This window comes from Elephantulus edwardii, unplaced genomic scaffold (assembly GCF_000299155.1).
Source record: "Elephantulus edwardii isolate Elephantulus edwardi_28Jun2011 unplaced genomic scaffold, EleEdw1.0 scaffold00061, whole genome shotgun sequence".
NCBI classification, from domain to species: Eukaryota; Metazoa; Chordata; class Mammalia; order Macroscelidea; family Macroscelididae; genus Elephantulus; species Elephantulus edwardii.
The window spans coordinates 9299555-9314837 of record NW_006399811.1 but is presented as its reverse complement, the minus strand read 5'-3'; the positions used below and the strand labels follow the sequence as shown (position 1 = coordinate 9314837).

The 15283-nt window shown below is 38.6% G+C and overlaps 1 protein-coding gene across 1 annotated transcript in view; it reads left to right on the top strand.

Moving 5' to 3' along the window:
- The first annotated feature begins 2143 nt into the window (after positions 1–2143).
- Positions 2144–15283, top strand: part of LOC102875789 (15 kDa interferon-responsive protein-like) — an 18244-nt gene continuing 5104 nt past the window's right edge. Inside the window, 1 exon segment of the mRNA XM_006887773.1 lies at positions 2144–2242. Within this exon segment, the coding sequence (XP_006887835.1) occupies positions 2144–2242 (99 nt within the window).

Here is a 15283-nt window from a genome sequence, read left to right as displayed (position 1 = left end):
GACAGACATGTTTGTTGTCTTGGTGACTCATAGTATGTTCTTCAGTACTCTTCTCCAACACCACAACTCAAAGGCATCAGTTCTTTTTTCTGTCATTCTTAGTTGTTGTCCAACCATGGCTTGAATCAGGTGTACCTTAGTCTCTAGACCGAGAACGCTGCTCTTCATTACTCTGGAGAGGTTCTCTGACAACAGATTTTACCAGTGAAATTTGTCTTTTGATTTCCTGCTTTTCGCTGCTGATGCCAAGAGTGTTGATTGTGGAGACAAGCAAGCTGAAGCTATTAACATTCTCACTCTCTTCTCTGTCATGCTGCTACCAATGGCCCAGTGGTGAGAATCCTTGTTTTCTTGATGTTGAGCTTTAATCCATATTGAAGACTTCAGTCCTTGACCTTCTGCAGCAAATTCCTCAGGTCCTCCTCAGGTTTAGCAAGCAAGGTTGAGTTACCTGAATAACGCAAGTTGTTGATGAGTCTTCCCCCAATCCTGATGCCACATTTCTCCTCATAGAGCCCAGCCTTGCGGATAATCTGTTCTGCAGATAGACTGAAAAGATATGGAGACAGGATGCATCCCTGATGCACACCCTTCTTGATTTTGAACCATGCAGTATTTCCTTGCTCTGTTCTGATGACTCCTCCTTGGTCCAAGTATAGGTTACACATAAGCACAAGTGGTCTGGAACGCCTATTCTTCTCTCAAAGATATATATAGCAATGATAAAAGTTTAAAGACTATGGTGCACCTGATCCAAGCCATAGTCTTTCCTTTAGCTGGTATACATCTGAGAGCTAGGCAGTGAATACGGATGGCAGGAGAAGAATTGATGCCTTTGAGTTGTGGTGTTGGAGAAGAGTACTGAATATCCCATGAACTGTAAAAAGAGCAAACAGATATATATGTCTTGAAGAAGTGCAGCCAGAATGCTTCTTGGAAGCAAGGAGCTGGGGCTAAGAGACATTATGCTTGGAAAGGTCAGTGAAGGAAAGGAAGGTCCTTAATGAGATGGGTTGATACAGTGACTGCAGCTCGGGCTCAATATGTCAAGTTTGAGGATACCACAGGATAGGACAAGGTTCAGATCTATTGCTTGTTGGGTCTCTATGGCACCTCACAACAACCAATTTTATGTTCTTGGGCCAATTGCTTCTCTTTTTTTCTAGTTTTTCACATTTTTAAAATTTGTAGATCAAAATAATGACTACTTTTTATTGATCAGTTACTAATACTGTTTAGTGGATAGGTATACGCCATCTCATTACTCACAATAACCTTATTAGTATAAAACAATAACTTTGTAAGTAAACCATTTGTTATTTGATGTGTACCTAGAGTCAGAACTGACCCATAGCTGACCCTCCAGTTGTCTTTCAGAGGCAGCTAATCGCATTGGAGGAGATTGTCCATCCTTCTCCCACGAAGCAGATGGTGGCCTCGAACCGCTGGTCTTGAGGATTGCAGCACGATTTCTTGCTGCTAGGCCACCAGAGAGCTCTCTAAACCAATATAAAAATAAAAATTTTATTTAAAAAACATAAAAAATGAGTAAGAGGAAAACTTTTATTAGTCAGATACACTACTCTGCTTAACACATAGCCAAACTGAGTCTTAGGTTGAACAACTGCCTAGTAATATCAGACTCGTCTTCAAGGGATGTGATTGTCATCATTTGGTATTGCCTCTCACTATTTTGCTTCTGTTTTCCAAACTATGAATCTCAGATTATTGTGTTTATCAGAATTGGTAGATATCTTGCAGAAATACCTGCATTCTATCAATCAGTACGAGAATTCTGAGATAATGATTGTCATACATACTTAATATGACTTTGGTCGTACATATTTACCATTTACCATGCTCTGGTCCTGATGTCCCTGAAGACTTCTGGGGTATAGGCGTGAACAAGTTGTTGCATACCATCACGTTGTGATGGACCCAAAACTTCCCCTGCAGATTTTCAGAGACAGTTAATAAATAATTTTTTTTTTTTAAAAAGAGGCCTTGGATTAGAACTGCTTACTTCTGTGATAGCTGCACACTTCCTTACCCTTAAGCAACTAGAGGTTGGTAGGTTTGAGTAGGGGAGGAGCGGGAAAGCAAAGGGAGGGACTGTCCAGGGAGGGAGACTACTAGTCCCAGCATGCCGCGGGCGCCTCCCGGCAGAGGTCATGGTCACGTGGACTGGGGACCTGGAGCCATAAGAAGGCGCTGCTGGAGCGGTGGGGTGGAACCTGGAGCTGTAGAGCAGGAAGGACGTTGAGCGAGAGCTTCGCCCCACATTGACAGTCTGCTATTTAAAACAGCACTCTCAGAGTTGTAAGTAAACAAAATGAGCATTCTCCTTTTCTGTGTTTTGATATTTGAACTAGTACCTTTTTTCAAAAATCTCTTTGAGGAATGATCTTTCCCCACCCCCACCACTGTAGTGCAGGAATATTGAGATAGGATGGGAAACTATTTTTGTTTTGGACATATTAAAAATAAAATATTCAAAGCATTAAGTGAAATAAAGTGTGATCCGCTAGCGGGGGAGGAAGGAGAGTTTAAATAAGCAGAATTCCCTGAGGGTTCAAAGTTTAAGTGGGACATTTGACTAGGAGAGCAAGTAGTAATACTCTTTCCCTCCAAGACAGAAGTGAAATATCCCTTATAAGATTTTTTAAAACATTTTTTTAATTAATTTTATTTTTGTGTCCGTGTACCGTCAAATCAGATCTGACTGGTACAGGAGGAGTTTGTCCCTCCTTTTCCCGGCAGAGCATCTGGTGTATTCGAACCGTGTGCCTCTGGGATTGTAGTTGTAGCTCCTCGCCACTAGGGCACCAGAGCTCCCCTATAAGATCTTATCGTTCATCTAAATCCTTTTAATTTTTGTTTTTAAAACCTTTAAAAACACCCCCCGCCTAAAAAACCCAGCCGAACTTGGTGACCTTGAGTTGGCAACCCTATGTGTGCAGGGTAGAATTCTTTGGTTTTCAAGATTATAACTTTCAGAAAGAGATCTCCAGGCCTGTCTTCTGAGGTACCGCTGAGTTTTCCAGCTACTTTGCTTTCCATTAACAGTTAACTGCTTCTGCTTGATGTTTTAAGAAACTTTAGAAGTGACTTTCTACTTTAATGTCACATATAAAAACAAAACACCAAAAATCTCTTGCCATAAAACAAAACACCAAAAATCTATTGCCGTAGAGTTAATCCCAACAGGTAGGATCCTATAGTCCTGGGCAGATCTAGGCTTTCCAAGGCTATAAATCGTTATGGAAACTGATTACTCTGTCTCTCCCCTTGTTGAATGGTAGATACGCTGAAACAACCAACCATTTGGTTAGCGTGGCTTTCAGGATTCCTATATGATGTTTGAAAACGCCTCTGCTCTATTTCACATCAGTGAAAAGGTTTACCTATTTTTTCTTCTTTCAGCAGCTCCATACTTTGTTACTCTGCTTTGTCAGCAGCACTTGTTAGACTTTATACTATTATACTGATAAAGAAGTGACTTATCTTAACTTAGCATAAGTCATTGACTTACTTTTATTTGCCTTTAGATGTAAAAGAATATTTTGGATCTTTATGAAAATCCTTTTCCTCATCATCGCTCTCTTTTTTTTTTTTTAAGAATTAGAACCATGGCAACTATACTAATTTATCTGTTTTCATTTTGGCACATGATTAGTATATAAAAAACTGGTGTATATTAGTAGAAAAAGTAACTTCATGATTAAGCAGAAAAACACACCAATAAATCAAACATAAAGCCTCCAGAGCCCTACATTGCTGTTGAGTTTTCCGGTTTTGTGGTGACCCCGTTGTGGCAGTTTGAACTCCATAGTTTTCAAGGCTGTGACCTTTTGGAAACAGGTTATTCAGTCCTTCTCCCAAGTCTCCTCTGGATGTGAGTTGTGTTGACATCAAGTCAAATGGACCAATAGCTAACCTTCCAGTGGGTTTTCAGAGGCAGTCAATTACACAGGAGGAGAGTCCCCATCCTTCTCTCATAGAGCACCTAGTGGATTTGAACCATGTGCCTTTGAGATTGCAGTGCAGCTTCATACCACTAGGTGACCAGAACTCCCTAGGTGTGAGTGTAACCACTGAGTAATTAACTGGTCCATTGTTTAATTGCCTTTGTCACCGCAGAAGAACTCACAGTGGCCTTGGAAGCCTCTGTGTGGATTAGATCCATTTGCCAAACTAAGGAGAAGTCTCGGAAATGTTTATTATAGTTGAGTACAGAATTTACAGTTTGATTACCCATTTTGGTGTTGACTTATTTTATCATCATGAGTTATTCATTTAATCTAGTTTTTACCTGGTTTCTAAGGCTGAAGTGATACTAGCCTGAAGAGTGTCTCTAATTCACAAAGAAAATTACTTGAGAATTCAGCAGTTTACTGAGTTACTCAGTCTTACACGTAATTTAGGGAGCTCTGGTGGCCTAGTGTATAGAGTGGGTGGCATTGCTAAACAACAGATCAGCAGTTCTAATCTACCAGCTTGGGAGAAAAAGGGCAGTCTCTTTCCATGAAGATTTATAGCCTCAGAAACCTGACGGAGGGTCCCCATGAGTCAGAATTAACTTGATGGCAGTAGGTTTGGTTTCTAAAATGATATTACTGTTAGAATTCCTAGTGATGTAATGAGTTATGTTTTGGGCTGTTAACTGAAAGGCTGGTGGTGCGAATCTACCAGCCACTCCACCATAAAAGCTCTTACATTTATAGCCTCTGAAATCCCATAGAGAGAGCGCCACAGTGAGTCAGAATTGATGTGGTAGCAGTGGGTTGGTTTTTTTTATATTGATATTACAGCAGTAATTTATTAATTATACAGCTTCTTTCTATAAAATATAACTATATGTTTACTTTATAAATTATTTGACCACCAACTTTTGACAGTATTAATGGGAACATAGTAAGGTAGAATTAGCGAAACATTTCCTATCTTAATAGATGAAGTATTTGCCTGTGGTTTTATTAGTTGTGGCAGTAAAAATATGATTTCTATACAAGGTCAGTTGTTATGACGCCTCTTTTTTCCCTTTTTCAAATTAGAAGTTTATCATTTGAAAGATAAATTGAAGAACAGAAGGAATTATGTTGTTCGTTGTTGTTGTGTGTTTCCGAGTTGACTGCGATTTATAGCAGCTCTGTAAACAACAGATCCAAAATTTGCCCTTCTCCTTGAAAGCAAAGATGACGAAGCCTTGTCTTGCATACTTTGGACGTGTAGCTAGGAGAGGCTATTCCATCATGCTTGGACAGATGGTGGGGTCAGCAAAGACGAGGAAGACCCTCAGCAAGGTGGATTGACATGGTGACTTCGGCAGTGCACTCTAAGTGTCAGAGATGATGAGGATGGTGCAGGTGAGGCCAGGGTTCATTCAGGTCAGCTGTTCATAGGGATGCTATGAGTCTTACTCAACAGCACCTAAGAACAACAGCGCCATCCTCACAGTCTCCATCCTGCTAAAGTCCTTTGTCACAGCCCCTGTGCCAGTTCATCTCATTGAAGGTCTTCCTCTGCTTTCACTGACTGTACAGTTCCCAGCTTGATGTCTTTTTCCAAGAACTGACCCCTCCTGACAATATACCTGAAGTCTGTGATACAGATTTCGACAGTGAAGGAATAACTAACTTTCCTTATTTAGTGCAGTGTTTCTCAAACTTTATTTTGCATCAGAATTATGGTGAAACATGTCAAAACACAAATTTTGCACAAGACCTTCAGGGAGAGCCCAAGAATTTTTTTTTTAGCAGCCTCTCAGGTATTGTTTATAATTCTTGGCCAATGAGTTATTAGTTAAGGGAATAAATATTAGCAGTTGCCATCCATATTGTTGGCTTATTAATGGTACCCTAGTAGCAATATGCACTCAGGTCTTATATTTCAAACATTATTCTGTGGTAAAGGGCTGTGGTGCTATGGTCTATAGAGAGTACCACTGCTAACCTAAAGGTGGCCAGTTCAAATCTACAAGCAGCTTCTCCAGAGAAAGATGGGAAGTCTGTCTTTCTCTACGGTTTCAGTCCATAAAAACTTGCTGGATGATAAGCTTTGTGTTTGAGCTTGATAACAGAGAGAGAGAACAAAGAATTCTTGAATAAGTAGTTGATTTCAGACCTGAGGTAGGGAAAATACAAGATAAGCAAAATGAATTGTTTACAAAAAAATAAAATCCCAAAACTGGGTAAGAGGAACATGGTGCTGATATTTCCCAAAGGGGTCTTTAAATCTTTGAATATTTATACTTTAAAAGGAATCAAAAAATTTAGAAGAAAAAAAAAAGACAATGAACCCAACTCAGCTTCTGTATGCGATTCATTACCTGATTTCTTCTAGGCTAGGTAGTAAGGCGTAGCATTATTGAATTGCATTAAGGAAAAAAATAAACCAAAACAACCCAGACACTTATGTTAAAAGAATAAATCATTGAACAACAATTACAACAACAACAAAAATATCAACACTATTTTTTTTAATTGTAACAAATGTGCCATATTAATTTTAAAGTTAATAATAGTGACAAATTGCATTAGGTAATTCTGCTGCCAGGGACCTCTGCAGAATACTGAGAAGCAATGATGTCAGCTTAGAGACTAAGGTGCACCTGATCCAGGCCATGGTCTTCACTATTATTTGCTATGCATCAGAGCTACACAGTGACTAAGGATGACAGAAGAAGAATCAGTGCCTTTGAATTGTGATGATAGAGAAGAGTCTTGAACATACCGAGGACTGCCGAAAAAACAAATAGATTTGTCTTGGATAGGATCAAACTAAGTTTCTCCTTGAAAACTTGGCAAGGATTTTAAGCTCCATGTTGGCTAGGATTTTGTGGAAAAGCTATTTTGAAGTTCCATCTCACATAATTTGAGCATGTGGCCTGGAGGGACTGATCCTTGGAGAAGGACATCATGCTCAGGAGAGAAAGACCCTAGATGAGATGTATTGACACAGTAACTGGGGCCATGGGAGTAGATGTGTCAGAGTCAGTGAGACTGGCTCAGGGCAGGGCAGGCTTTAGAGCTATTGTACATAGAGTCGCTGTGAGTCACAGGCTACTTGACAGCACATAACAACAACAACAAACTGACTGACAGTATAAAGGATTCTCTGTGCTATCTCTATTTTCATTTTTCTATAAACTTATATTCTGAAATTAAAATATTTAAATGAAACTAAAAAGAATTACTCATACCAATAGGAACCAACTCATAGCTGACCCTCTATCAGGTTTTCAGAAGTACAGAAGGAGATTGCTCGTCTTGCTTTCTTGGATTTGAAACACAGGTGTGTGGTTGGCAGTGCAGTTCCTTACCACAAAGTAATCAATAGTGAGAATATAAAATTTTAACTTTCAGGAAGAACAAATAAATATCCTAGAGTTCATACTGCTGTTGTTGCTGTTTGCCATCAAGTTGGAACCAACTAATAGCTAATGCTTGAGTAGATTTTGAGAGACTTTAAATCCCCTGGGAGATGCAAACTGTGCCTAAGGGTCAGCAGCACAACTTGTACCACTAGGCCACAGAGCTCCGTATACTGGTGGATTTGAGCCACAGAGAGACATGGCCTTTGGGTTAGCAGTGCAACTCCCTGTGGATTAGGTTACCAGTTAGCAATACCAATTAAATGCAGAATGCAGTCCTTAATTAGACTCTGGCACATTAATGGGGAAACTGGTTAAATTTGATTATGGTCTGTAGTTTCGTTATTGAATTTTACAAATGTCAGTTTCCTGATTTTGATCATGGACATAAGATGCTGACTTTAGGGAAGCTGGGTAATTGCTGCTAGGAAAATTAATGTATTATTTTTGCATTTTTTAAAGTTTAAAATACATGTGATAGTAGTGTTTTAGCTCAAAGCAGATACTAAAAGTAATAAGGAAAGTTGAGCTAAAAATCTGAGTCATTGATGCCTGCCTCTGTCAGAAAATTTAACACACTCTTGAATTCTTTGTACATTATTTTCCATTTACATGGTCTGTTTAAACCAGAAGAGCAAGTCAGGGAACCTAGAAGGACTATAAAGGATATAAAGAGAAAGGTAGCAAAAGAAAGACTTTCTGAGCTCAGAATACATACAGAAGAATGTAAACTACTACAGGCTTTTGCTGCCTGTGTAAAAAACAAATGAACATGAAAACTTTCCTAAGGAGGTAATTTTTATTCCAAGCGTAATACTTTTTCAGACTTCTTCCCTTTCAAAAAGAGGTTCTCATCTGATGAAAAAATTTTTGAAAAGTACTAAGTACAAAAATTACTCTTAATTCCTTAGGAAACTTTTTTTACATAGACACTGAATGCTGGGAGTAGCTCACATTTTGTATGTATTTTGAGTACACTAAGCATTAGCTGTTATTATTTTAATATAGCAGTGGATATAGGGCAAAGGAATTAACAAAATGTAGTTATAAACACATAACTAAGCAATAGCTATTACAAATAGGAGAATGCCAATGTTTTTCAGTTGCATGTTAACATTGAAGATTTGGATGTTGGTGCTTTAAGTGGAAATTCTGTAGACAGAATTTAAACCATAGACTTTTGATCGAGTAGGGCAAGGTAGATTGATCTGTACCAATGCATTTCTAAGCCAGCTATCCTTTATGGTCTTCCTTCTCTACTCCAGAAAAAGCAAAGCAGTGCACACAGATGTGGTTTTTTGGGTGTTTTTTGGTGGTTTTGGTTTGGATTTTTATTGTTTTTGTTGTTTTTTTACACAGACATGTTTTATCTGTCACATTCTGGAGTAAGAGCAAAGAAAGCCATCTACAGATGTTTTCTCATTCAGAATCATGTCTTGGATTTGTCACTTATGCTCGGAAGAGACACTAGTGTGTGCACTTAACAGTAGAGAAGATTAACATCCCTATATACCTTCTCAAGTGTTTTCAGTGCTGCCCTATTAAAAAGTTGTGCCTCATAAAATAGGGTGAAAGTTTTAGGAGCATTTGTTTAATACAGAATTATTTTATATGAATTCCAAAAGAAGATTAATTCTCTTTTACCCTCAAACTTCTTACTGTTCTATCACCTAAATTCAGAACCAGTTAGAATGCATGAACATCTTAAGATTTACTTTTTTTCTGTTTGTTCTTTTTTGTATTAATTTTAATGAACATTTACAGAGACTTTAGATTTCCATTCATTTGTTGTTGCACTTTTCTCCCTGTCCCCCCTCCCCCCCAATTCATTCTTCTCTTTGAAAAGTAAAATTCTTTCATTGTTACACAGTCCTTCCCCCCAAGTCCACTCCACTATGCAGCCTTCATTCTGGACTCCTGGCATGACAATATCTAATCATATTTTCCTTTTAAACAGTTTTCTCCCTCATCTGTTTCAATGCAGTATACATTTTTTATCCCCTCTTTCTCAGTCTTCCCTCAACCCCTATGTCAGTCATGTTTTATAACAGTGGAACTATGCAGTATTTGTCCATTTGTGACTGAGATATTTCACTCAGCATAATGTCTTCCAGGATCAACCATTTTGTATAATATTTCATCAGTTCCTTGTTTTTCTTTCATTTTTTAAAAAAATGTTATTATGTTTTGTGTGTACTGTCAAATCAGATCTGACCAGTACAGGAGAAGATTGCCCCTCCTTCTCCAGCAGAGCATCTGGTGAATTTGAACCACGTACCTCTGGGATTGCAGTGCAGATTCTTGCCACTAGGCCACCAGAGCTCCACTAATTCCTTGTTTTTCAATGCAGCATAGTATTCCATTGTGTGAATATACCAGAGCTTATCTATCATTTGTCAGTGGGCACTTAGGTTGTTTCCAAAGTTTTGCTATTGTGAACAAAGCTGCAATAAAGATGTACTTTTTCTTTTACGACAGGACTTCAGAGTATTTTCTTTGTTTAGTATGCGTTTGCTGAGAGCTGGTGAAAGCTAATGGACCCATTAAAAGTAACTGGTAGCTTCAAGGAGGGGTCGCTATCTCCCCACTGAGTGGAGGCCCATTTGCACTGCTTCTTTTTTTTTTTTTTAAATTTTTTTAATTATTATTTTGTGTGCGTGTACCGTCAAATCAGATCTGACTGGTACAGGAGGATATTGCGCCTCCTTCTCCGGCAGAGCATCTGGTGGATTCGAACCGTGTTCCTCTGGGATTGCAGTGCAGCGTCTTGCCACTAGGCCACCGGAGCTCCCCCAATTTGCACTGCTTCTTGACAAGACTAATGCCAAGAGGTCACTTAGCTGGTGTGAAATGGCCGGTGGTGTAAGTCACTTGGAAGAGAACCTTTTCTTTTATAGGCATGAAAAAGACAAAATTTGTTTTCTATGCCTCATGAATCTAGATTAACAAGATTCAATCCATAGCTATTCACATGATTAATAACTAGGTAATATCTCAATATCATTAATTTTTATATATGTTGCTGCTTGAATTTAGAATAAGGGCAGCTGGTCAGCTCTGTGACATTTTGTCACTTAGATTTTTGTAACTTTCTCAAATTGCTTTATAAAATATAGTTTGGAAAGTTGAGGTATTTAAAGATTGGATGGTTGGATGAGTCATTCTAGAATTCAGTATGAAAAAGTTTGACTTATTTTGTCTATTGTTAAATAAACTTTGACTAATAAAAAAAAAAAGATGTACTTTTTATATGGCCTAGCATGTGACCTAGTGGGTGAGGAGTTGCACTGCAATCCAAGGCAAGGTGGTTCACATCCACCAGTTGCCCAAAGGGGAAAAATTAAGCAGTCTCTTCCTATGTGATTTACAGCCTCTGAAAACCTGCTGTGGATAAATCTGACTTGATAACAGTGAGTTGTTTTGTTGTCTTACATTTCATCACCAAAGTTAGAATTGGTTATAAAGAAAGAAAGCCTTGAGGTTTCATTTTATGTATGAAGCTTATCAGAGAAAGTATACTATGCACAGAAAGTTATCAATATTGTTTAGCTTTGGAATTTGTATTTTACTCTATTCAAGAAACCGTTTACAGTGGGAACTCAAGTGTTTAAAGCATATATTGTGTCTGTGGACCTGTTCTCTGATTTTGAAGTTCCTGGCTGTTTCAGAGGGTTGATGCACTTGCCTAGTGACCAGAAGATTAGAGGGTTAAGTCCATGCAGAGGTACCTGGGAAGATTTTCCAAAAATAAGCCACAATAAGCTTTCTCCTGCCGAGCTGAGTTTATTTCTGACACATATGAGATGACCATGTGTTGGAGGTGACTCAGTGGTAACTGCTTTGGTTTAAATCTTTTGATTGTCTACATGACAAGTTGGTGAAGGCTGAAGTCTAATAGATACTTTGTTTAGAGGACATCATCCTAATCTCAGAGTTGTAGGATTGTCTGTGAGCTGGTGTTATTGCCAGTGCACGGCATGAGTGCAGGCAGGGCACCCAGTCTGGATTCCTCCCTCTTAAACTTGTACCACAAAAGAAGAGGATTTTTTTTTTGGTCAATAAAGGCAAATTTGAGTTTATTTACTAATGTTTACTAAGAAATGTCAAAGAATAAAGTAGAATTTGAATATTTGGACAAGGTAATATGTATAAAGCTTCCATGGTTAGTAGTTGTAAATTTCAGTGGATTAAATAGAACTGCATTTTCTATTTTGATGTTACAATACTCTTTTTCTAAATTATCCTAATTAAGTTACAGGAAGAATCCTAACTTTATACCAAAAGGACGGAGGCAGGGAAACCCTGATTATTATTGTTATTATTAATAGTAGTATGTAGTCTTTAAGGTGTTGCGCTGCCAGCTAAAGGCACATGGTTTGAATCTTATCAACTGCTTCATGAGAGAAAGATGGACAGTCTCCTCCCTTGTGATTTACTTCCTCTGAAAACCCACAGGAGGGTCAGTTGTGAGTCGGTATACAGCAACATTAGTCACAAAGTCTGTGTGAAAATGCAGACATACCGCTTCTGTGAACTTTCATTAATATCCTTTTTTCTCTCTAGGAAGTCTTTAAAAATCCAACTAAAAGCCTGGCACAATCACAGAAAGTTGTGCTCCTAACCCAAATTTGCACTTTGGTGGTGGTTTGGATCCACCAGCAAAAGATGAACAGAAGAAAGGAGGACTTTTTTTTTCCTGTGCAATTTACAATCTCGAAAAATCTGCTGGAAGGCCAGCTATGAATTGATTTTGAATTGATGCCATTGAGTTAGAGTTTTGAGATTTTGAAAAGCTCTAGTACCTTTTCCTCAAAACAGTGATTCCCAGTAGAGGGTCAGCTGAGTTGCTTGTAATTTGAAGGCAATGAGTTTAGGGGGGGAGAGAGAGTGAGAGAGAGAGAGAGAGAGAGAGAGAGTGTGTGTGTGTGTGTGTGTGTGTGTGTGTGTGTGTAATTAAGGAAAATGATATATTATAAGAAGAAATTGTTTAAATATCTTTCCAAAATGAGGAAAGAGAGAGTGGTGCTGGAAATACAAATTGTTTTTGATTAAGCAGCTTAGTAATTATTAAACCCTGATGGCTTTGAGTAATAGATTTCTTTGAGACTGTAAAAGTGTATACCCTCTTCACAGAAAAAAAAATGCACATGTTATTGTTGGTTTGTGTACCATTGTCGATCTGACCCATCGCTGACCCCAGTGGGTTTTCAGAGGTAGTTAATCGAACAGGAGGAGATTGTGCCTATAGTTCACCCACAGAGCAGCTGGTAGATTGGAGGAAACACATGCCTTTGAGATTGCAGTGAAGCTTCTTACCTCTCATACCTAAAAATATTTACTTGACAAAATATACAATGGCTGCAAAAAAATGGATTTGAGCATACTGGTATTAATTACCTCTTGACTTTGGAAAGAGTTTGTACAATGGATTGGTCCAGAATTTAGCACTCACTGGTTCAGAAAAGCAGTGTCCTATAAAGAGTTAAGAGTGCAGACTTGGGAACCAGTCTTCCTAGATCCTGTTTCCTCTACAACTGTCTATGTGATCTTGGGCAAATTGTGTAACCTCTGTTTCCATAAGTTTAAAACAGGGATTGTTATCCCTTTTTTTTTGTGAGGATTAAATGATTAATACACAGGAATTGCTTAGAGAGAGGCAGTCACCAAATATGAGCTGTTGTTATTTTAGAGTTATCTCTCAGACAAAGGATCATTCTCTACTATTGCTGACTTGATCAGGTAAGAGTCCCTGACCTGCATCACACTTAAGAGAAGGGTGTCATTTTCTCATTTCCCCAAAGGCACCATAAGGTTCATAAAATAGCAGCATTACCACACTCGAATGCATTTTTTTCATACTCGACTGGTTATTACTGACAGTGGATTATTGATTTCACTACATTTAGTACCTACTAAATTTTACTAATACACTCTCAGGTCTCTTCTGAGTAAGAGGAATGAAATGCTCTTTTCGAGATAAATTCTTTATTTTCCATACCAGTACTAGGTTGTTGTTGTTATGTTCCGTCGAGTCACCTGTGACTCATAGTGACCCCTTGTACAACAGCTCTGAAACCTGCCCTGTCCTGAGCCAGTCTTACTGACTCTGACACACCTACCCCCATTGCCCCAGTTAACTGTTGTCAGTCCATATTCTCCATAGTTTTCCTCACCTGCGCTGGCCCTCTACCCTTCTGAGCATGATGTCCTTCTCCAAGGATCAGTTCTTCTGGCCACATGCCCAAAGTATGTGAGACAGCTTAAAAATCCTAGCCTCCAAGGAGAAACTTGGTTTCACTTTCTCCAAGACAGACCTATTTGTTTTCTTGGTGGTTCATGGTGTTGGTATGTTCAAGACGCTTCTTCAGCACCACAACTCAAAAGCAGCAATTCTTCTTCTGTCATCTTTAGTCATTACCCAGCTCACTGATGCATAGCAAGTAATTACAAAGACCATGGCCTGAATCAGGTGCACCTTAGTCTTTAGACTGACATTGTTGCTTCACAGTACTCTGGAGAGGTCCTCGACAGCAGCTTTTCCCAGTGCAATATGACTTTTGATTTTCTGACTGCTGGTGCCAGGAGTGTTGGTTGTGGAGCCAAGAATCTGTAATTGTTAACATCCTCAATCTCTTCATCCATCATGGTGCTACCAGTTGGCCCACTGCTGAGAATCTTTGTTTTCTTGAAGTTGACCTTCAATCCATATTGAAGACTACAGTATGAGGTAGGCCTCCTTTTTTCCCTTATTTTTAAAGGATGGCCAATTATAATTTCAATAGGAAAACAAAGTTACATGCTATTTAATAAGCCTTTCTATCCCAGTGCATTGATGATTGGTTTTGTCTCTGAGTAATTGTTGATACTCTTTTGCTCACAGTGCAAAAATGTGGTTTCTCCTCAGTCTATCCTCCAGTGCTGTTTCAAATTTATAGGTAACGATACATTTGCCATGTCAGCAATATTGAATATTTTTATTATTGTAAAACATTGAATAGAGTTTATGTAACCTATTAGGATATATGATACAATGAATATTCATATACTTCTATACAGTAAAAAAAGAGTTAAGATTATCATTAACAGAAGGAACTATGGTGGTATGAGACCCATAGGCACTTAGTTTGAATCCACTAGCTGCTGCGTGGGAGAGGGATGGACATTCTCCAGTGCCATTTACTGCCTCTGAAAACCCACTGGAGAGACAACTATGGGTTGGTTCCAACTTGGTGGCAGACAACAACAACAACAACATTAAGATATATGACACAATGAATATTCTTTTTTTTTTTTTACAATGAATATTCTTATACTCCCATCTAGTTTAAGAAGGATTAAGATATGCAAGGAGTTATGGTGATATGGTGCATTATTTGTTGCACTACTAAACTAACTTTCAGTGATTTGAATCATCCAGCTGCTCCTCATGGTTGTATGTAAGTATTCTGTTACTTTTTTAGGGGATCTCAATGCCATATTCTTGGGAGTTTCACATATGTTTTCATATATATAGTATCCTGTTGTATCTCTGTCTCATTCTCTCATTTCTGTCAAGACAGAACCAACTCATAATCTTGGGTTTCTGAGATTGTATATTGCATGGGAGGAGATGGCCCATTTATCTCAAATGGCGTTGCTGGACTGCTACAGAGAAACAGGCCCTTTGGGTTAACAGCACAGCTCCTTACCAGCTAGACCACTCTGTTGTATCTCTAAACTTTATTCTGTTCATGGGTTTTGGCTGGTTTTTGTTATTACAAAAGTGCTACCACAAATATTTGTGTTTTTTTTAGATGCGCAAGCATCACTTTCACTGTTGTTGTTGTTGTTGTTATGTGCCGTCGAGTCGCCTGCGACTCATAGCGACCCTATGTACAACAGCCCTAAACTCCGCTCTGTCCTGTGCCAATC